Below are 24,670 nucleotides of genomic sequence, written 5' to 3'. Positions count from 1 at the left end.
CCACCTGGTGAAGGGAGCTCCGATTCAGACCCACATCTCCCACCTTCCAGGGGAGTGCCCTTAACTACAAAGCTGCAAGCTATATGGCACGATTTTGCAAATTCTCTTATCGAACTGGTGCCACTTCCAACTGCACAGGTAAAGCTGAGAGTGAATATGTGGGGACGGGAGCGAAACAGGTTCTGTGTGAGCAACTGTGCCTCTCCAGCCTAATGGCTAAAGCCCTCTTGGCAGAGAGGGAGACAGAGCTGGGATGTGTCAGAGCATTCGTGTGTTTTATTTAAGGATGGTTTAATACTGAACACATAAACATCCCTCTGAGCAGCGACTGAAACGTGCCCCTCTCCTCCCTGTTCCCCCACTCAGAATAGGAACCTTTTTTCTGCTTCATGATCCACTGAGCCTTCAAGTAATCCATGCAAAATGGCACAGCTCTGGTAGGACAGACCAGGAACTCCTTTCCTGGTGGCTAAGGACCCTTTGCTATGATGGCTGCAGCCAAGCTCCTGCCCGAGCAAAGGAGGATTGAGCCCAGGCTTGCAGACTCCTTCATGGACACAGCAGCGAGCATGCACACGACCACCAGCTCTGCCTCTGGGCTGCGTTCAACCACCCCAGCAGCAAGCTCAAGCTGAAAGGCCAAGGCAGGTGGAGGAACACCCAGCCTGTGGATTTTGACATACCTTCAGTAAGATATCAGCTCCTGCATGTTAAGTCTGATGGGTGTTTCAGTGCACCAAGAATCTGATCTGTCAGCACAAGGATCCATCAAATGCACGTTCCCAGTACACTTAATGTCCCATACCCGGGCAGCACTGCTGGTCAGCAGGGACATTTATTGCTTTCTGGGAAATCCCTGGCAGAAACAGGAAATAACTGAGCCATACCTACACAAGCTACCATGTAAACATCCTTGAAATAGAGGACATCAAACCCTCCAGCATAGAGCTGGGAAAGGGGAAATTGCAGAAAAATAACACCTCCCAGGTGTCACTTTTTTGGGTAACATGTAAACCAGAAGAAGGCCAGTGCACAAATCCCAGGCTTGTCCCGTCCCAGAGTGAAGCTGGGGGATAACAGAGGATATAGGGCCTTGTATGAGAAGACTGAGGACATGGCAGAAGTTTCTTTACAAGCGCTATGAAAATAACTTCTAGTGTGGCACTGAAGGAAAGTGTAGGGTTGAATGTACTAAAGAAAAATCAGTGTTGAAACATTCAAAGTGTTTCAGGCATGGCCTTTGACATAAACAGCATCTGGCACTGGCTCCCCACAGACAACATAGCAGTAACTGCAATCAGAATTTGGACAAACAGATGATTTTCCTACACAACACTGCAGTAAACAGTGATGAGCAGGTAAGGGCGTGCCTCACGCAACTAACTCACACGTTTATCTCGGCACTGGCATTTACATCTCACTACAAGTGACAGCAACGCCCACAACCTAAATTTTATTATTTCATAGGCTAAACTAATTTCACTGGGACCATGTTTGACTGCATGAGACAGAGCAATACTAAACAGAGCATTCACAAAGCCCTAGGTCTCAAGAATATTAATGATAAAAAACTGTTAACAGATGTTCTATTATTCCCCTTTGACTACAAGGTTATTTTATTTGTCCGTATCAGTTTGGCTACTTGTAACTGCCACATAAACATGTGTCTTCGTAACTGCCAGAGAAAAGAATTGCCCCATGTTATACATGCTCAGAAATGATGGAAAGCATATTTTTACTGTTCATATCAATGACCAGAAGGACAGGACAATTTTACCTGCAAATGTACTTGAAAATCATAAGAAGAAAGAGGTCTTACTACTTTCATAAATACAATACAGAATACGTATCATGTGTGATAATGAGAATTCTGTCCAATGTGTACATGGCTAAGCTGACTTTCAAAGCTAAAACCACCTCTCCCTTGCTTGTGCCTGCCAGGACACCTATCTGTAGGCAGTGCTGTCCCCATAAGAGATCTGAAAAAGAAGGAAGACAGACTGATCCGTTTTTTCACTGCTGCAGCAGGCTGCAACGCAAGAAGTAAACGAGCAGCACTAGTGGTGAAATATAAACTTTGATATATTCATTTTAGTAATCTAATGTGCTAATAGTACAGGTGAGAATGTGGTACATGGATGCTGACAGCCTCGCATTACATTTACACATTTGCAATTAGCAGGGGCGAAAAACATAGGCAGCTGAAGAGGATGCAGTGGCTGAGAAAGGGGAATGAGAAGTGCTTACCAAAGGCACAGACTAGCAAAGTTTTACTCTGACTCTAAGGCAAGCAAGTCTGGGCAACCGAGAGGTCCTCACCATTTGGCAGAACCAGCTTCTTTGGAGGGAAGTTCAGTTATTGCATTGTATGTTTGCATTTTTGTATAGATGAGATCAGATTCAAGCCCTGCATTTCTCAAGGAAAATTAAAATTCTGGTTTATATGGTAATATTAAATACAACTACATTAGATCAAGGAAAGCAATGCTCCTTTACTGACCTCTTGTAAATCAACAATTTACGGTTTCTGCTTATTACAATATTAGTGGCTTTTTAGATTACAGTGCTAGTAGTCTAGGAACTACAGATATTCATTATGGACTGAAATTATGTCCACTGGACAGATAGCAGTTCCTCAGAATGCTTTTATTATTTAACTACATGAAAATGTATCTATCTGTGAGTAAACATAATAGTCTTCCACAGAAAAAAGCAGCCATAAATAAAGACTGTTAGAGTAGTTTTATCATTTATTGCTAGAATGTCAGCGTTCTGCAGCAGAGTAGGCTCATTCATTTCCCACAAGTGGAAGCACAAGACTTCAGTGACCTTAGCATGACCTGAATCTTCCCAGTTTGCAAAAGCTAAAGGAGAAAACCAGTATTAGTTAAAGCATCGGTGGCTCCGGTTGGTGATTCATGCGCTGGAATTTTAATGCGATAGTATTCCTACAAACACACTTTTAATAAGGCAGTAAACTATGTTTAGGTAAAGAGAAAAAATAATTGCTCCATTTTGGGCCATTAAAGCAGTTTTGTTCCTTACTTCACTGCCATCCTACTTTTTATTTTTGTGGAAAGCGCAGAGCTAATAGGAGATGAATTTCAATTAGTCACAATTACAGTTATAATAGGTTCCATGCATTAGGCAGCTGGGTTTCATCAGAGAAGCCACAGCGGCAGCCACTGGGGCTGGTGCTCGCCCTGCTCCCCAGCAGCAGGAGGCCCTTCCAGAGCCACCAGCTCGACCAGCCGGGGCCAAGGCCTCTGGCCCCAGCTTAGGGGACCCCGCTACAACCGGTCGAGGAGCCACAGTGGCAGATGCAACTCACTGCTTCTCCCATGGGCTCCTCAAGCAACACCTGCTGCTGAGTGCTGGCCAGCTTCTCCCGCCACCCACCCGCTGCTGAGTGCCAGCCAGCTTCTCCCGTCACCTCTCCTCTCTTGAGGCAAGGAGGAGCCCAGGGAGGAAGGCTGCAGCGACCGCTCTGCTGTCCATCCTTGGTGGCACAGTCATCACCAGGAGCACCACTGCTTCCACCACAGCAGGCACATAACGCCTCCTGCCAGCACACGCTACCGGCCTGGTCCTGCTCTACTTACCGTCCACAAAAAAAGCATCCACTGATCTCATCCAGAGTGAAGTGGTACCCAGTGCTCACAGAGGGAAGAAAAGCAATTAAAACCCCTGCATTAACTCTTAATTAAAAGCTGCTCTCAAAATCAGTGCTACCAAATGAAGATTTCATCCAATTAGGCTAATAAGACTCACATTGTGAAGCTCAGTGATTAACGCTTTCCTTTAAAAAAACCTCCAGAACTACAGGTGGTCTTGAAGGTGCATTTGCTCTCCCTCGTCCAGGGCTTTTCTCCCCGTAGCTGGCTAGCTCCGTGCACTAGACGTGCTGGGCTCCAGTGGGAGCTGCTCCCTGCCCAAATCCTCAGGCCAGCTACATGGGATGCCCATGGGGCTCATCCAGCAGCTGAGCCAGGAAAATGGGGCTCAGCACAGCAGGCTCCAGACCACTTTTGATAAACACAGTAAATGGCTGAACAAGAGGAGCACAAATAAAAGAAAGTTATGTGGAGAAAAGACAGAGTGTAAGCTGAGAAGAATTATTGTTGTATCTGAAGTGGGATGATGAAATTTTTTGTGTAGCTACAATAGCCAGCATATATAGTTTCACTAGCCACTTCATTTTCCTTAAACATAAGCAAATCCTATTTTCTAATGTTTTGAATTCCAACATGTTTAAAGTAGGTTAGTAGGAATTTGACAAACAATGCTTTACAGTTTTGATGAGATGAAATATATGAGGTGTAATATTACTATTTATTGAAGGCAAAACTCGGAACTGGAGAATTTCAGGGATGAAAGGTAAACACAAATGTAAAACTTTGGTCATCCCAGCAGAGTGGTAGCATGACCTGCAGAGAGCTGACAGACATCCAAATCAACTGCTGAACTCTGCACCTCCGCGAGCCCAGTGCCTGTTAGACTGTCTCCAGAATAGGCTAGGGGCTGAAAAGGGGACTCATTTTCAGAAAGAGTAAGGATCTTGGTCGCAGATATGATCAAGTCTGAGAACAACGTTAGTAAGCAATATAGCTGGAAAAAGAAGCAGGGTGAGGAAGAACAGAAACAGAGATAGGTGGAGAAAGACTTCTGCAGCTGGGCGTTCTATGTAGCTTACACCTGCAGTGGCAGAGAATGTGAAGTGTGAAGAGCAACGAAAAGGAACTGGAGCCAGAGGCAGGGTAGGGAGAAAGAGGGAGGCATCACGTCTCCCAAAAGTCCCTCCAGACCGGCCTCATCATGAGTTGCGGATTTAGCTTATAACTGAAGACAGGATAGTGCCTAATTAAGATATCCAGCTTTACGCTGAAACAAAAGTCGGTAGCAATAATGAAATCATGATTAATATTATATTCATTTAGTATTAACAATACTACAGGTGGATTCGTCCCAAAGCAGATGAGGTGCTGCCAGACTGCCGTTCTCCTGAAGAGCAATCCTCCAGGCGCCTTGCATCCCGGCCAGCAGCCAGCTCTCGGGCAGCATTTCTGCGCAGGTGTACCAGAGCACATTCCAGGACTGGGCACGCACAGATTTCCATGAAAGTTTTCCCTGTTCAGTACTGCTAGTCTAACAGCCTCATCTGTTTATGCAAACACAGCTGTGCAGATCAGCTGGAGACATCAGGTAACACTGTGCGGGCAGGGGCTGGTATCAGCTGGAAAACAGGCGGAGTGGGACTGCTGAAGAGGCTCTATTTACACGCCTGAGGCCAGGAAGCATTTGAGGAAAATGTAAGCGGAAACATTATCATGTTCGTCTCCTGTCCTGATCGCAGCAAGACTTGGAGGATGAGGAAGAAACTGCCAGTGTCTTTAGAACTTCCCTAAAAGCCTGCCAAGTAGGACATGAACCTTGTAGACCACACCACATAAATACCAACTTTCATTATGTTCTCCACGAATGAGCCAGGTAAACTACATCTTTAGGAAACTCCTATTGTGGCACTCAGTTGACAAGGACTTTCCACAAAGACAGCTTTCCTGCTCTGACCTCTGTCCTAACTCAGATCCGGCGCACAGAACAGACATTACATGAACTCACTTACTGTTCAGTCTCTTTCTGTAGCTGAAAGTTTAACTGGAAGCCCAGACAATCCCAGATATTTTAAATAGCATACACACTCAGTGAATGAACTAATGAATACATGAACAATGCACACATGAGCAGGCTGAGGAAATACAGGTATGACAGACATCTGCACAAATGTGCGATTTTAAGGGTTAAAAAGAAAATACCAGAAGCCTGCAGTTCTATGTGAAAATCTGTAACTGAAGTAACCGAATACAAAGGTGACAGATACTGAAAAAAAACACTTCCTAATTTAGACCTGTTTTCTTTGCGTTACGCCTCAAATCTAGACATTTTTCTATACCACAGAAAAACACATTCACTAATTAAATTATTATTTAATTTGCTAATTAATGACTCCAGCCAGATTTGCATTTGGGACTCATTTTGTTTTATATAATAATTATAGATAATTAATCTCTCTCAAGCCTTTCTTTCCTAGCTAAATATGCTGGGTATCAAAAATGACAACAAATTGTAAATTAATCTGGAAAACAAAGCACAGCAGATGAAAGACTTTGTTAGAATTAATCAGGCAGCAATTATACCATGGAATTAAGGAAACAATAAGCCTAGAAAACATCTCTGTAAATGTGCGCGTGTTAACGACAACCCTTACCTTTCGAGTTGACAACATTTTCTTTCAGCCAGTGCACTGCCTTTAAGCAGTCCTGATCGTCATTGAGAGTAAAGTGATTGGAAGGGACTTTCCCCGTGTATCTTTCTGGCCAGCTACTTCGGACTTCTTTGTTAGTTGGGAGTTTACTGATATCTGCTCCAGTGGGAGACAGGACCTGGAAGAAATGAACAATGAGTGAACGAATACATGGCATATATCTTGGAGAACCATTAAGAAAGATTGTAAAAAACAGTGACACAAGCCATCTGACTACCTACGGGTTGTACAACCTACCCCTTCTAGACACTCAGCAGTAGCAAACACATCAGTGGCCACAGAGGAAAAAGGACACATGCTAGTCCGAGTACACACATCCCCCGGTACACATGCGTAACGCTTACGTATTCTGTATTTTCTACGGGATACAGGTGACCATTTTAAACAGAAGTGCCAGAAAAAATGGACAGGCAAACTGCAAATGAAAGTGACTTCATAGCAAACAGCAGAAATGCATAAATACACAGCCGAAGGATCTTTGCAGTTATTTGAACAACATACACCTTTAAATGACACTTGAAAATTCTTTGTGCAGCAACTGCCTCCATCTTCTGTCAACAAAAATCAACTTCCTAAAATAAGAATGATTTTCTCCCAGAGGGGGACTAAAACTGGCTTGATGGCTAAAACACCAGGATTCAGTAAAGTGTTAACTGTGTAATACTACTTTACAGTGACAAATTCAATCTGAATTATACAGAGCAAAAACTGGAATCTCATCTATGACTTCTACAGCACCAGTGATTAACAATGTTCTCACTGCCAATTGGTTCAACTGAGATACTATTCGGTCATAGAAAGACAGGCATGATGTCAAAAGATCTTACTTATCCAACAAGTAAATCCTCTCAATCATAATGAATAATGTTTTGCTAGCCATTAATTTGACTGCTTACCAAATAAGGGACAACTTATAAAAAGGACGGACTACAGCTCTATGTAATAAAACAGAAACCAGATGACAAAAATAATTCCTTCCTATTTTTTTGTAGAGCTTCTTAAAGGTGAGAATAGACGATGTTAGGTTTCTTCTTGAAGGCAGATAAAACCCGACTTTTCCCTTGCTTTCTTTATCTTTCTTTCTCCTACAGTGTAGTTACTTCCCATAACACGTTCTGCAAGTCAGTTACCTCCAAACTTCTTTTCCTAGGAGCACTTAAAGTCCTTCAGACCATACTTTTAACTTGTTTCATCCCTGTTGAACAGTGAATACGGATTGTTGTTTAAAGTGTGGCTCTACTCCTAAAAGTGATTACAGAAAAACTGGGGCTTTCTTTCTCCACAAATCTGTAGCACATGTGCAGTCCAGATTTCACTATGGGGCTGAACACACCTCACATTTGTGTTCATGCCTGATGGTGAACAGCACTGTAAAAACCTGTAGACATATGCTCGGTTTGATCTCCTGATTTTAAAAGCAAAATACCTTGCTTGTGATTTCTATCCAAAACCAATCAGTAAGGCAAAATCACCAGAGGCAATGGGGCTATACAAAAGATGGCCATTTGGTTTACATAGCTTGAAGGCCACACAATGACACAAAGAAAGAATGAACCCTGCCCGGGATGTCTGAGTTGAAGCTGAGCCTGTAGAGCTGGAGACAAGCTTGATTCCACATTTCACATGTAACTAAGGGTCCGCTTCAGTCTCGCTGGAGCCTTAACTGTGTGCTGCAGTAACACACAGCACCACGTACATGTCTAGGCATGGTCATCATGTGAGATGAGTAATTAATTTGATAAGGAATTCTCTCCATTGCCAAAACTAGGTCAAATGGTGTTCGACCAGCTGGAGTTAAGTCTCCTGTGGCTGGGGCCACATGTCAATCATGCCTGCTCTTCAGCAGGTTTAATGGTCACGGTGGCAAAAATACTAGCAGCTTTGCTTATATTTGATACTGAGCAGTGACACTGCTGGTAGAAAACTTTGTAAAACCTCTCATCTCCTCCAAATTCTACAGCCATGCAGAAGTAGTACAACCTGCTACACCGAAGGGCTGCAAACTTTCTAGTCATACACTTGCTAAGGACTACTCTGCTGCTTTGCTAATCGCAGAAACACTATTCACTGTAAAACTGAATATATTATGTTTTCCGCTCTGCACACAATCTTACCTGGTATTTCTGCCCCGTACAGAGAACAAGGTAGTCATATGGTACTTTCTTCTCCTTGGAAACAACTACGTATTTGGCAGCGCGATTTATGCCAGTCATTTTACCAACCACAACGTTAACCCAGGAACAAAGTGACATCTGTGCATAATCTTCATCATTAAAACAGTGGCTGTGAAGAAAGAATATCTGTAAGTGACATTTCGGCAGCTGACAGCAGGCATTAATTAGACATCTGGTGAGTTAGCCCAAGTCCCCCAGTGGTTCAAGCCTGTTCTCTCACTGTGAGTTTACGGCAGTCTATAGTAAAAGATTAGCCATTATGAAATACTCAGTTACAAATTGACAACTTTCTGCTAAAACCAAACAATCCCTCCCAGCACTAGGCCATACAACCACATAATTTAAAAACGAAGGCAGAAATATATGCTTTAGTCTGCTTTTTCTTTGCAGGCTGATCCGAGGAGGAGACTTTTGCACCTGCAAAGAAAATACTTTAACAGTCTAATTCTTTCTCCTATGCAAGACTCTCTTATTAAGTTTTTTCCCCACTTTTGCTTCATTTGGCTTTCAACTTCACCAGTAGTGGCTACAGTGAGACACAAATGCAATGAAGGCATCGTTGACATGCAACATCCATGTATCAGTCTGAAAAGTTTAAAAATAAACAGAAAGCTAGTGAAATGGCTGTCAGAGGTAGAAGTAAAAGGTAGGGATCTCAAATTTTCTCTTGGTGACCCCTTTCCAAATGAACTTTTCCAAAATGCAATAACGAAAAATTCTGAAAACATACTAAACTGACCTCCCACCTCCAAACTTTCAAAAGTCTCTAAGATGCAAATGAATTCCTCTGCAAGATGAACTGAATATTAACAGAAATAAAGGAGAATTTATCCCATAGGCTATGCAGAAGACAACAAAATTAGCAGGTAAATGAGAGAAAGAGAGACACAAACAGGGTAGATGTGAAAAATACTCATCTTGCCTAATTTGTAACTGAATAACAATTTATTCTTAATGAAAATGGGGAAGCAACTTCTACAATTTCAAAGCAATTACCTCCAGTGCTAGGTAGACACATCATTATACAATGCATGGAGGACCAGAGAGAGAATCTTTTCAACGAGGTCTGTTATGACTCTCGAACACCACTGAGTCTTGCAATAGCCCACTACGAAAATACACAGTACGTTGCTGGCCATTCTGCAAATCCAGTGGACTCAACTCATTATCTCCCTGATATTGAAAACTTAAACCAGGCAAAATTCTGTTAAATTAGGTTCTTTTAGTAGAACTGAAGATTAATGCTAATCCCAAACCCATTTATACCTTCGTAGAGGGATGAACCCATATGATCTAGTGAAAAAGAATGCAACAGGTTTTAAACATGCAAAAAAGATGAATGGCTGGTGTTACACTGATGCCTGATTTATGGGATCAGAGTGACATGGCAAGAAGACAGAACTTGCACATCTTGTATGACAGGAAGCCAAGTCTCACCCCTACCAGCACTTCAGGCCTATGAGACAAGATGGGAATGGCCAATAAAGAAATCCTGGGCTTCACCCAGTCTGTGATCTGAAGTCACCGCAGAAAAAATATTCCATCTATCCAATAAAGCTCATGGCCATTCAGAGGCTCAAGAACTTTACTTTCTATTGATACTGAGCGATGAAAAACATTCCACTTTCTTCCACAGGACTAAATGTACCGTGATGAAATAGAAGGGGACTCAGCTCTTGTTCAAGTATTTTATGCCTTTATATTATACCAGTGACTGCAGAGAGAGACTCAGCACTAACAGCTAGTTTTTTGCCATTAGTACCAGAATACACATTCTAAAACACAGCTGATTGCTACACAATTATCGTTGTTATCGAGTTCCCAAAATCATCATGCAGGATGTCACAGAAACAAATAAAGTTGCTTTCATGACCTGAAGAATTTTAGGACTGAATGACCAGGCTTTCTGAGGTGCTCTGCATCCCCTGTACTTACAAATACCGGAGGCAAATAAGCAAGGGAAGAAAACCACCAACAATTCTAAACTGTAATCATGCAGAAATCTATAAATAAAATGGACATCAAGGACAGATGAGGGTTTTCAAAAGCACCTTTATAATTGAGGTGCACAGCTCCCAGGAGACTGACACTCCAAAATCACAGGGATGCTTTCAAAAATCATACCCTGCAGAGTTCAATTTTCACTCTTAATCTGCTTTCAAATTTTAACAGCTAATTCTGGTGAGGCTGCTATGAACTGCAACTTTCCATCAGGAAGGATGTTTTGTTATTATAACTCTTTTTTACAGTGTACTTAGGAAAAAGAGTACACGCATTTATGCCAGCATATAGTCCCTCCATTTACTAGATCTGTACTTAAATACACCCCTTTCTACAATAAAAAAAATTAATTCAGGTAACTACTTATAAAAAAAAATTCCTTGACAGGGCAAAATTCCAAATGAGACAAGGTTCATATCACACCAGTTTCATGTCTTTGTAGAGATGTCATTTTTAAGGTTCAGCAAGCAGACACTGAGTTGTTTTGCCATTTAAAGAGCTGTCCTTTTAGTGCATTGCTGCTTACTGAGTAGAAGGTTTGATAAAAAGCAATGTGCAGCTCCCAAAGTCACATGCCAAATCTAAGGTAGTTATACTAAGTTCATCCCTCAGCTATTCAAAATAACTGATTGATTTTCATTCTGTGCTTCCAAATGTGCAGAAAAATCATGTTCCTGTCCACAGTGAGGATTCCTAGTTACTATTCCAAAACAAAACATAAAACCATCAAAATAAATATACTAAATTTAAGTGAGAATTACCTACTGTAAATTTTTAGTGAGGTAAGATTTTATCCTACTAAAGGGAAGATGTTTTACTTCTTGGCAAACAAGAAAACTTGTGTCTAGTGAGCAGTCAGACGTTTCACAAGCATAGCTCCTTCACAACCTTCCCTTCAGCTGTTCTGCACCAGACCCGTGGCTCTGCCAGCTCGGGAGAGGTAAGTGCAAGGAACAGCACTCTGGCTGGGACCAGAGAATGACTGCCACAGTCCGGTGACTGGCACCCAAATAGCTGACAAACAGCAGAACTGATGCAGCATAGTTCTTCCAAATTTATCAGCAGCAATAATCCTTGGCTTTTCTTCTATACACTCAGCAAATTCCCACTATCAGTGGGGTCTGCATCTCGCCACGCAGCTGCTGTAAGCACATCACTGGTCACATTGCTAATATTAATTCTTATACGTTCTTTCGTTCAGCATTATTTGGAACAACACTCATGCCAGTTAAAAACTAAGTGATATTTAAAAAGCAAGCAAAAATCTTTTGTAATTTTTCTTTAACCTGGAGATCTAAATCTAAAAAGTCTTGGAAAGCAGAGACCAGTGTTCTGGTATAATGCAATGGATTGCTGTCCTTAAGTTACTGCTTTAGCAATATTTCCCTAGGAATCATTATATTCAACTCATTTTGCAGGTGAATGCACATACAGACGGACTGGATTATTTTGAGGCTATCTGCCTATGTATCTATCTAAAATTTAGGAGAAGTTCACAAAGAATTACGAAATGTTATGTTTTTCTTTGAAGCTATGGAAGTGTTTCGATATTAAATCAAACCTGTTAATTAAAAATCTTCTATGTTTGGAGCCCAGTAGGTCTTTTCCTGGAAGGCCATGAATTGAAATCAAGGTCAGATTGTTGAACTTCAGATGTGGACTGTGGAAACAAAAACAAAATACCAGAGTTCAACCTGTGCAAGTTTGCAGAGGCTCCATTTGGTACAAGCACAATGCGAGTGCACTTCCACATACGGTTACAGACAGCGTTCACAGCTTAGCTTCCCAGTCTGCCACAGTGTCTTTCCAGCTGTACAGAATCCAGCGCAATATTGTCTCAACCCTGACAGAGATATTTAGAGTCTATTAGGTGACTAACCAGCTCTGTTCCCAAGACCTTATGGCAGGACTTACAGTACCTTTTGTAGTCATAGAAGGTAAGACCATCGAGCCTTTGCTGTTCACAGCTCAGCTTCCGTAAACTGCAGGAAAGGGAGAAAGAATTCCTGACAACTGTTAATCTGTCTGCTTCCTGCAACAGGTCTACTGAAATTAGGAAGGCACACCAAAGTAACAGCATAGATTTTAATTCCCTAGTCAGGAGGATACAGAAAGTAATTAGTTTACACAGGCCAGTACAAAGTGCTAAGATGCACGTGTGTCTGGACACAAAAAGAAGAATACTTTCCACCGTAGTTTCATTAACGCCAAAGTGGGGGGGGAACAAGACTGACAGTACATTAAGCTAAATGTGATCTGACATTTAAAAACAAATAAATATTATGAGTGATTAAGCCTTCTAATCTTCAAGGCTTTCTGTAAGTTAAGTATGGATTGATGCAAATGGTACAAAGGAATCAGAATGTTTTTTATCAACCAATGTTAATTTGTTATTCATACATTTAAAAAATATATTCAAACAAAGTTAAAGGTCATACTTAAACCAAGGAATTTCAAGGTTATGGCTGCCCCTCTCAAAATGCATATTAATAGTTTAATTCTGGATTATGGATTATCTATGGTAAATCTCCATGCATACTCAGGCCGAGTGCAATGTAATAAATAACCTTAATGTAACAGAGTGCATATATTTATACAGATTATGGGCCTGATTCTCATTTAAATTAAGGTCACTCTGCAGAGGTGGGTGTAAATAGAATTTGCTCTTCATTTATGGCCACATTATGCAGGCTGAGTGATACAAAGTGGTCTTCATGTAAATGAGAGTTAGCCTGATACACTAAGCTGAATTTAAAGCATACAGAATGCCATCTGCACTCATGGAGCACTCCTAGTGGGGTGCAAATGTGAACAATTACAATAACTTTACACACCTAAATAGTTCGACTGCTTGGCATTTAGTTTACATGTAATTACGAGGAAAATTACTACAATGGTATATAAACATCCTAGACATTCTCCTATCCTCATCCTAGACGTTCTCCTATCCTGCCTGCCCTCATAGCAAAGAAGTTTCTTTTCAGCTTCGTGCTGAAATCATCTCTGTACATGACACATGGCCTCTTGCTAACAGGTCTCCGAATCCAGGTGCTACAATAACATTAAGTTTGAATTATATTAACAATACTTCGGATGAAAATGGTGCAAGCAAGCATCAGAAAAATGGCAGAATGAAGGTCCTAGGCAACATTAATATGCCTCTCGTGCATGATTGCACTATGATGCACTTTATTGATTCAGTCACATACTATTTTCTTCTGCAGATGGACTTCTAGTCCATACGCAGTCATCCAGTATTTCCACAGTCATATGGTATTTGTTCAGTTCCCCCCCATTGAGTGTGAGGCTTCAATTCAGACCTTTCACTCAGTACGATTTACTAACTAATGATTTACTTCTACCTCAGCGCTCCCATGGCATTCCCATATGCCCCAAACATTAATTCATGTTTCCCACTCATTAATCTTGTAGGCATCAAAATGTTGATTAGCATCTCCTTAGAATGCCGTAATGAAATGAGTCATATCTCTGATTCCCATTTTACACTGAGAAAAATCAAGGCACAAAGAAAATTGGATTAAAGCTCTCAAAAAGGCACGCTGACGTTGGAGGCAGAACTGAAGAGACCCAGAGGCTGGTACCTGGCGCTGTCCCGTGCTCAGAGAGCAGGCACGCTGCCCTCCTGGGTCCAGGGAGCTGCAGAGCTCTGGGCACAACTGCGTGCAAATAACGGTCACATTTTTGAACACAGAGGTAAAAGTCTTCTTCAGCTAATAACCAAAACTTCTTAAAAGTTTAATCACAGGCTGGCATTTGTGAAAATTATCAGAATCTTTTAATAAGTAAAAAACCCTAGTATCTTGTATGACAAAAGCTTGATTTCAGGACTGTAGCTGGCATGCCTAACCTTAGGATTTTAGATATATATACAGGCACTTAAATACAAGCCTGAAAACTACAGGCAAACTGTGGGTGCCTAGCCATGGCCACTGTCAGGCACCGGCACACAGAGTTACAGGGAGATAACAGGTTGAGTTAGTGACTTTCGACTAGTGACCGTGATGCACATTAACACATTCGATATCACTCTCCCCTTTCCTCTACGTAGCACTATTATTTCCAGGCTCATAAAAGGATGGTTTATTTATTATGGCTTTTGACTCCTTATTGCTGCCTAAAAGCTCTTAACCGAAAAATCACAAAGGCTCTGAGAAACAGGTAGTACATGTTAGGAGAGTGAATGTCTTACATGCTTCTAATGTATATAACAATGCCTAACATGAAGTAAGGTAAAAGCAGAGGTTCCCATTTGGTGAAAAAGTCTACAAGTTAAGAGCCTGAACCAGCGGAACATTAAACAAGTGCACCTGCATTTTAGAAGCAAATAATTCCAGCAAGGATTCATGTTGCTGTGGATACAAAGGGAAGAACAGCTCAAAGATACTGGTAAAGCAGGGAGGGATTAGAGTATCTAGGGAAATAAGTAAAAGGTATTGGGTTTCATTGCACAGTTCTAGAGGACAGCTACCAAAAAAAAAAAGTCTAAACACACTTGTCCTCTAACTAAAATAGGATTGCAAATTTCCTGTGAGCATAATCAAAGGAACAGAAAAAACAAAAAGTTTTAGTACATTATTTATATATCTCCTGGCATTTGTGAATCTGTTAGAATATTCCTTGCTAGTTTTTCTGGATTTTTTTGCCTGATGTCTTGCTACCTTTTTTTTTTTTCCTGTGTACATGGTGTAATGATGGAGGCTTAGATAGTGGAAACTGCCTGAACAAATGATTTAATTAATTGCTTTCATTAAACCCCTCATTATCACAAATAATAAGTCAAATCACTTTTGTGAAAATAAAATGCAGTGAAGTAGTCTACATCAACCTAAGCATTTCAATTTATTTGAAACGAAGCATCATGCTTTTTTTAAATTTTATTTTATTTTTCCAGTCATTTATAAAAACTAAAATAAAAGGGTGGCAGAAGATAATGCTTTATCTGGCTACCAAAACTGGTAACTATGTGCACTACTCTCCTGTATGCATAATCTTTAAACAATAACTTTAATATCTGGAATTACAACCTATCCAAAAGTAAAGTTCTACTTATACTGTAAGCTCAACTTTGCTGCAGCAGAGCACTTCTAAAAATGGTAGCTCTAGATTGTTCTAAAAATGGTTACAAACAGTCTGTTTTCAGCACTAGATAATGAAAATTTAAATTCTTGCATTAATGAAACTTGGAATTCAGATAAATATTTGTCCTGCAACAAAAAAAGGAACCTTAAGATTTTTGTGGGGAGGAAGAAGCCCAGAATGAGAGATGACTAAAAAAAAAAAAAAAAGTCCCAGCAGGCAATAACCTGGCGCTCAAAGCACAGAAACTCAAAGTGCCCAGGTATAAGCCTCACTGTAAAAGGCAGATACAGAGAGCAGTTCTCCTTTTCCCCCAAAATATAACAATTTATCTAAGTAGGACTGCTTTTTTTTTTTAATGGAAGATCAGCTCCTCAAACATTTCAAGAACAAAGCAATTGTGACATGACTTGGAGGACATACTTCTGCAGAAGGAGAAGATTTTCTAACAAATTTTCCAGTTGTACACAAAACTACAAATAGGAATGCTCAGCTTAAAGGTTGCCAATACTAATGACAGCACAGAAAACTCCACTCATTCGCATTTTCACTAAGGAATAAATATGTTACTTAGCACTATAGACTTCCTTTGCGTAATCTTTAGGAGTAGTGTGTTTTCATATTGCCACTATACTAAAGTGCTTTTGTTCGCTTGGACAAAGCCCATTGCTTTTGCTGGCAGAGCTGTAAAAGCCTTCATCCTTCTCTCCACTTCCTCTCGCTCTCTGGGCAGCTATATTTGACTCAGACAAGTAAAAGTCAACACAAAATCAAGTACAAAGATATGGGAAAATATAGCAGAACTGTTTCCCTGTCTGATGCTACATGATGCCATTCTGGTAGTATGAAGGCTCTGCAACTGATCCTACAACACTTGGTTATTAAGCTTTTAGTAAGAGAGTCAGTAACAGAAGCAGCAGAATGGGTTTATTGTTTGTATCAACAATTACCAAAAGCGTCTGTTCTCAAGAACCTTATGTAAGTGCATCAATTACAAACCTTGGAACAGGATTTCAGCTTAACTGCTGACCAACAGATGTCCATCTAGAAGTTATCCCTCTTTAATTACAAGTAAACAAAGATAAGCCAGTTCTCCATTGGATCAACCTTAGGAAAAAGTGTTAAGATTGTGAATGAATTTGCTCAATGAAAGAAGGGATAACAATAAAGTCTTTACTGGGACACTTTTCAATGCGAGGGTCAAGAAAGGGGTTTTCCACATATTCGTTTGTTCTACAAAACTGCACCCCTGATGACTCCTCCTCCCAAGACCAGAGATAAGATGTATCAAGAACACCACCAACTGAAATAAAAAGATGAGTGAATTTAATTGTCAGTAGCTTACATTTCATTAGACTGACACTTTTGACACCAGGGGACAGATAAGTCAGTTTCTTACTTCAGTGGGAGAATTCCCATCTTTTTCTTCCCAGAACAGGACTACTTCCATTCCAAGATCGGCCACAACATTGGTGAAATTCACCATCCTTTTTAATTTCAGAAAACACTTTTCTAAATTGTTCAGAACAGAGATTAAAAGGAAAATGTTTGGTTCTGATTTTGATTTTTAGAAAATTCAAGATGCAATTTCTTTAAAAACAAAAGAGCTGCTTTTTTAAAGTGTCTCCTCAGCAAAATATTTTGTCATGTCCCAATTACTTCCTCCTGATATCAAAACAATATTCTCCCTTCAAAAACCTATGTTTTGATGGAACAGTGCTTTTTATGAAAGTACTGTTTCTTCAGAAACTTCCCAGCAGGTTTACTGGCGATAAATTTTATCAGATGCTGTATTCCAAAGAAGAGCAGCACATAAACCCAGGCCATGAAAGCCACTGCTGTCACCACTTTTGACACCTTATCAAGAATCCATTTAAAAGCTAAGTAGTATTTACTTTGATCTTTGACTAACACCCTTCAAGGATGCTGCAAGTACTTCTCCCCAGCTGGCAGCTCCTCCTCACTGGGTCTCTCTTCAAACTTTGAACTAGATGGTTTGACTCTACACAGGATTTGAAGGCACCTCCTGGTGTTGAAGTCTACTGCCCAGCATCACAAGACCAAAAGACCCCAACACCCCACAAACTTTTCATAAACTTCACAAGCACGATTTTGAAGATAACTACATCTCTTTCCCCCACTACACCTACAGAAAGATGTTCTCTTTGCCACAGTGATAATTCTCTCTAACATCTGGCCCATATTTGTTGGTGCAATTTGTTCCTACTTGAACTGGATAAAGACATCAATCATGAATTTAAATAGCTGTTGGGGTTTTTTTTGTCATGTTTAAGATAGGCTTATTCTTGCGAAGTTTCTTTTGCCCCTGGAATTGTCACTTCACCTCCTTTTGTTCTACGAACACTTTCTGCTTCCTTCTTTGCTCTCACTAAAACCTGTGCCCTCTTTCTGACCCTAGCTCATGTGGTGTCCCTCCCCTGCGGCAGTCAACCCTTCTTCATCACCCCATCTCAAAAGCTGTTCCTCTCCAGTTACGTTTTGATTCTCCTGCTAGGGCAGATCAATCATTCCTCTCACTTTTTCTCCTTTAAGTGTTAGTCCTAGATTCCCTTCCATCTTGTAATTACAATGCTTGTCTCTTTTGTTCTCTGTGCTGACCCTTTTCCTAGAGAATGTAATAAAAAAAAACCATTAACAACTCTGCTTCATGTCATTATTTTATTAATTTATCCTTTTTTAGTTAGCTTTACATCACCCCACAACCTTGATTTCTCCCTGAACATTACCAAACATGTCTTTCCAGTTTCTTCTTTCAAACTGCCATCCATCCACATCATAACTCATTTTTCTGAAACAACTCAGCCACCCTTCCGTGCAGTCACTGCTTTCACCCCTTCTAACCACCTCTCATTTCCAGCAACTGTCTTTGCTTTCCTCACCTATGTCAGCTCAGCTTTCCCTACTCTCATTTGCCCCACTCTTCTCTGGTGATTGTGGCTCTTTACTGTAATTCAGTTGAGTCTTTTTTCCATTGTTAGACTAATTCTTTTTCACACTTTGCTGCTCAACCCATACTGACCTTTGCAATTTTACTGCTAAGCTCTTCTCCTTCCCTTAACCCCCTCTCGTTAAGCTTTCTTCTCAGAAGCCTCTTTGACTCTGCACCTTGCCAGTACTTACCAGGTGTACACCAGGCTTTGAACACACATGTCAATACACAAACACCGCAGCACAGCATTTAAGAGCAAATGTCTAACACAACTTAAAACTAAGGCTTAAATACTTGTTTATTACATATTTGCCTATTTACTCCTTTAGTGTAATATCACTTCAGGCTCACATATGACCTGCCTCAACGTTCTGCACTGAGAAACACTGCAAGCATAAACTGAATTTTTGCAGCAAAGTACAAACCAAATTATGACTCATCTGACAACCCAGCTACAGATTTCTTGGGATGCTCTTTCCAAAACTATCATATTCACTCAAGATCTGTGGCATTTCCAGGACCTAGCTTATTAAAATCAGCATTGCAAAGTCCTTACAGTATGAACTGTTATGTGACCGAAGAGGAAACTCCAAAGAGCTCTTTCCTTGGCCCATACAAAACACACAGCTGAATCGGACACATCCATATACTTACATGGGAATGTCCACAGCTATAAAGCTTACAAGACTAGCACTACCATCCCAAATGCAAGTTGGCTTTGAATTTGACCAAATAAAAGTACCATCCAACCACTGTTTTAGTGAGAACATTTCCTTATTAAAATTTCAATTTCCTTTCCATAAATGTTTCAGCATTTCATCCTGTTCAAAGTATAAAACTGGGCAATTATTTTTCTGGACAGAAAATGAGGGATATCTGATGATGGCCTTGGTAGTTACAGTCTCTAGCTGCTTAAATCTATCACCTGGAAGATTCAAAATCACAGTTGAGAGACATCAACACCGCCATTTTCCACAAATAGAGAGACCATAACTTGAGGGGTAAAGCTAGAGTGTGGTTGAAATTTTGCTGTTTTTTCTGTTCCTGTGTGAGTGTTTCAGTGGATAACATACAGTGCAAATTCCAGCTTGTCCATAGGACATTTTTAAGTGTTATTAGCCAACCACCTATGTTAAAACAAAGAGGGCTTTTTTTATGGCTGTCTACTTACCAGACCCCAATTCTCCACACTACAGCAGAGGAGATTAATATTTTGACTCCGTGATGTTGCTTGATGCAGATTTGGCAATGCTGCCTTCACAGAGATGAATAAATATGCAACCTAGAAAAGCCCGTGGATATCAAAAGATAAAACTTCCCTTGAATTTGAAAGGCCCGAGACTTGTACCAACATTTTTGTCCTAGCTTATGGCCAAGGACCACACATTCTCCTCCTGACAGCAAGAGCATGCTGAAAGAGAAGATACTCATAAAAGTTGCATGTTCTGAGGCACCACCCCAGCACCATGTCCCCTTGACAGAAAGCTGGCAGGCCAGAAGGACAGGGACATGGTCGGTGGAGGATTCAGCTGGGCCAAAATTCCTGATCTCAAACATCTGCATGTAGCAGCTGTGGATCTGGGCCTCACAGCACCTCCAGCCCTGGCAGTCAGAGGAGTACAGCTGCCTCACTGATATTGCATCCCTTAACATGAAACAGCTTTGAGAGGTGCAGCACACAAAGCCATGTAATGCCCATCTCTTCACCAGGGCAACGCGATACTTCTCCAACAGCTCCTTCCCAAATGGCCCATGCCCTGCAGCTCACGAGAAACTGAAATTATGTCCGGTTGACGCAGAGATGCTACTGACCAGAGCACTCCTAGGGAAACAAGCCACACAACACGATGTGTTACAAAGCCACACCACAATGCAGGGCAGTAACATGAGTACTGGGAGCAATCAAGCCACAGCGCTGTGGAGCTCCAGCTAGCATTAACCAATCCGCCCTAGAAGTTTGGGGAATCTAAACAACACAGCATGCAGTAGAGATTCACCATTTCAGTACTCTGTCTTATGTACTCCTAACTCCCATCTCAACGTAAACTGCATTCACTCATCTCCTTCCTGGGATCTGGAGGGTAATCACAACAATCCAGAAGAGGAACCTTAACATTTCAGCTCATCAAGCACTCAGAAAAAACAAGCAAGTTCCTACAAATAGCGATCTTCATTTGTCCCAGCCCTCACTCTGCCCATTAGAGTACATACATAAGTACGTATGAACAGCAACCAAATCTACACTAATCACTAGAGAGAAAGATCACAACTTCACCAACCAATGATTTTTTTTCTCCACTGTAATAGTCTGAACAGTCTTCTGTGCTTCAAAACCAACCCATAGTTTATAGACTGCCTTGAAGAATGCAGTAGTTACACTTCCACAACAGCTCTGGGAAATGAGCTTCAAACACAGAAAAATAAATATTAACAGAAGAGAAAGCACATCTCCTCCATCACTTTAGCAGAGAGCTGGAAAATCTAAACGCAGTGTTTGCACTTGGAATGCTTCTTTATTTGCTTTGAACTGCATTGATCACAGAGCTACCAGATGCTTCGGGTAGTCAGGTTACCAAGCTCTGTGCAGGGCTGCTGAAACAGCCGTGCTAATGTCATCCTTAGTCACCAGGAGAGGTATGAGAAACACAAAATATAATTCTATAAAAATTCTTGTGACTCATTTCAATTTTGAAAAGGGTCTTTTATGAGAAAACTACTATTTCCAAGATCAGTTTTAGCATGCAACAAAAAGTTATGAGTATTCATATATAAACAGTAACAAAAGGAAATCTACAAACACTTAAAATTTGAAGTGTGAAAGAATAGTTTGGGCTCAGACAAATGTTTGCCTATGTTTAAAGGGCAAGTACTTAAAAATTGAAAAAACCCCTTATTTAAAACTGCAAACTGCCTCTAAAGCAAGAATATAACTATAAAATAACCACATATTAGTGCTAATTGAGTATCATTTTTTGGAACAGGCATGTCAAATGGCTGTTAGGAAGGCCGATCTTGACCCATATCCTCTCCCCCAGTTTATGTCTGGTATCAGTCACTGACAGCATTCATTGTGATCCTGACTGCGCAACAAGGCGAGATATGACCTATCTTATTTATCTCTGTCACAACTTGATCTCTATTCACCAGAAATGATAGAAGGCAACAATGTCTGCAGGACGCAGGCCCGGTGACACTGAACACATGGTCGACTACAACATTGTTCTGGATTTGCCTTGGTATGAAAAAAAGGCAGTCAAAAGGAAGCACATGTATATCAATTCATGTGGCAAAGATAGATAGTATAAAACAATGAAGATCACCAAACCATTCATTACATGTTAGCTCTGTGATCAGCAAGTAAGCACTAACTATTTAATTAGTCAACTAATTAGTGACAGGCAACATGGAAGGCTTCAGATGTTCTCAGACAAATGCAAAGATAAAAAGCCTAATTAAACAGCAAGCATTATGCTAACTATTGCCAAACAGGACAGATGTGCAGGATATTGTATAATACTGTGCTGCCAGATAACGGCAGTCGTAGCTGTTCTGTCAGAAACCATGTTTTAAAAATCCCTGCCACTTCTAAGCTAATCTCAGATACCTTTAACTCACAAAGGGAGAGACCATCCTCCAGACAAGCACTCACAGAGCTACTGTGTGAGATTCTAATTCTACTTTTTTTCTTAAAGTTCAGGGTTTTGACAAAAAATACACTTTAATCCATTTGCTTTTTTAAATGCAATAATTATTTTAATGCACCCACACGGAAAGGGAAGTATATTTCACAACATTTTCCCACAAAATACTGTGATCTTAGCCACCATTCATTTATTGCTATTTTGTGTAGCACATTATGTGTATTTCCAGCGTCCTCAGAGAATAGTCATTGTTTACACCAGAGGTTGGATTAAGGAGGTTTTGGAATCATGGATTAAAAAGGGTTTTCCCTATAATCAGAAGACAATAATGCTTTCCACAGCTATATGCAAAGAGGTGGATAAAAAGCTAATTGGTTCACTACACTGGAACCAACGACAAGATACTGCTGTGAGCAAGCTTTCTGCATGCTTGCAGCCAAACTTCAATCACCTGCTGTCAGGGCATACTAGTTAGCATGCTGTTCCATGAATCATCCACCAGAAAATGCTATTTTTTTTTTTAAATTCTATGTTCTTCTGGCCTAGTGCTGCTGCCATGATCACCATTCTTAAATTAAAGAAAACAAGAAGAAACATAAAAAACCCCTGCCCTCCTGGTAAATTAGTATTTAGCAATGAGGTTGTTTTTTAAAGCATCTCAGTACTTGGGAATATGCAAAAACTAAAATGCTGGGCTATACCTTACGTTCATCACGATATACATTTAAGGGAACACTGGTTTGACTGAGGATTACACAACTCAGTATCCCCAAATCTAGCTGTTCACAGGTTTTTAAATAAATCATTTAACTGCAGTTGATATTTCTCTTGCTGAACCTCACCTCCAAGAACTGGTATTTGCAGAAGTTTGAATCGAACTCAGTACTCCTTTTCTCATATTCATAGGTACTGATAATCTGTATTCAGATTTTACACTTGCAAATCATTTTCAGGTACAATTTTCATCAAATACTGGCAAGCTGAGTATTTAAAACAGCTTTTTCATTTATAAATTCAGTATACACTTACTTGATCTCACTGGGTTTGGCAAAAAAAGGGTAACTTTTAGAACTTCCTTTAGTCTTAAATCAGACTCCTTTTTAGGGTTTTTGTTTGTGATAAATTGTCAATGTTAGTGGCTCATAGTGTAAGTGAGGGCACATAGATACTTACCAGAATGTCTAACAAAACTCTTTTCCTTGTATTCCCCCCCCCCCCCCCCCCGCTTTTTTTTTTTTCCTTCTCCCAAGACCAAGTCACTCGAGGGAAACTAAAAATAATTGAAACTCGCATTTTAGCTTAACCTCTCTTTGGAGTTTCTTTGACTCGCTTCACTCCGAGGCTGAAAGGGCTCTCTCCCCACATCCTACAACAAAGGGGCGGCAGGAGCGCCAGCCAGCACTGACAGTTTGGAGGGCAGAGAACAATAGAGGCTGAGACTCCGTGTTGCTGGGTTGAGCTGCTTTTCACAAGGCGGGTATTTGTTCAGTTGTTGCTTCTCCTTTAGGACTGGACACCACTCAGAGCTTACCCAGCTTTAACAAACGGTCTGATGATGCTGCTGCAATTTATAAGCCCCATCTTAGTGCTAGAGAGTGTCCTAAGTCCTGGCTTTGTGTAAGGGGAAGCGCATAACTGCACTGCCCATGAGGAGCCTCATGCAGGAACTGTGGGAATCACAATTCCGTCTCTGCGTGCATGCTCCTGCAGGGAAGTTAATTACTGCAGCAATTTATGATGCAACTCACTGCCCCCGTTCCAGCGCGTCCCAGCCCCTCACGCGTGGGAGAGCAGCAGCCGAGGCACAGCCTCTGAAGCCACCTTCGTGCCTGTGCCTGCTGCCGGCCAGGCACGGGAAGGGAGGCCAGGCTCTGCCTGCATTGCTGCCAGCGCTGCCCCTTCCATCGTTCACCAGTTTCTTGAATAAAAATTCATAGGCATCCTAAACAAAAGTAACACTACAGCTGAAAACACGTCTGCATGTGATTACACTCTGAGGGGGAAAAAAAACACAGTAGGAGATATTTATTTGAGTGGTGAAACATGAACAATGAGATCACCATCACTGACCTAGCACAATGTTACACTAAGCACAATGGATGCAACTCTCCAGGGCTCAGAGCACCCCGAGCGTTAGGAAGAAGCTTCCCTTACTAGCAGGTCCATTCCATGTATCATTTGCAGCATTTCTGCACTGCCCTTCGAAATAACGGGCACAGACTTGGATGCACCCGTGCTCCGACCTCTGTGACGATCCATTTCCAGAAACCCCAACAGTAAGGTGATGAACCACAGTGCAAGACTGAAGCAGCATTTCGTAAGATAACGGTTCGCAGCACACACTCCCCTCTCTGCAGCACGGACTGTACAGCTCATTTTCAGTTCAGGTGGGTAAGAAGCGGTGCCCACGGCTGCTCGGCAGCGCTGCCCGAAGAGCGACCACGCTGACCTTCCCCAGGAGCACTCAGCGGCAGCGGCCGCGCTG

The 24,670-nt window shown here is 41.1% G+C and overlaps 1 protein-coding gene across 1 annotated transcript in view; it reads right to left on the bottom strand.

The window, feature by feature from the left end:
* CFAP61 (cilia and flagella associated protein 61) overlaps positions 1–24,670 on the bottom strand; it is a 107,828-nt gene that overhangs the window by 28,669 nt on the left and 54,489 nt on the right. Inside the window, exons 17-19 of the mRNA XM_086460376.1 lie at positions 12,059–12,157; positions 8,437–8,605; positions 6,266–6,440 (exon numbers count right to left, since the gene is read on the bottom strand). Coding sequence (XP_086316502.1) covers positions 6,266–6,440; positions 8,437–8,605; positions 12,059–12,157 — 443 coding nt within the window. The remainder of the gene's footprint in view (positions 1–6,265; positions 6,441–8,436; positions 8,606–12,058; positions 12,158–24,670) is intronic.

This window comes from Leptosomus discolor, chromosome 2, assembly GCF_034619465.1.
Source record: "Leptosomus discolor isolate bLepDis1 chromosome 2, bLepDis1.hap2, whole genome shotgun sequence".
In the NCBI taxonomy this organism is placed as follows: domain Eukaryota; kingdom Metazoa; phylum Chordata; class Aves; order Leptosomiformes; family Leptosomidae; genus Leptosomus; species Leptosomus discolor.
Note: the sequence above shows the minus strand (reverse complement) of the source record. Positions and strands in the feature narration are given on the sequence as shown.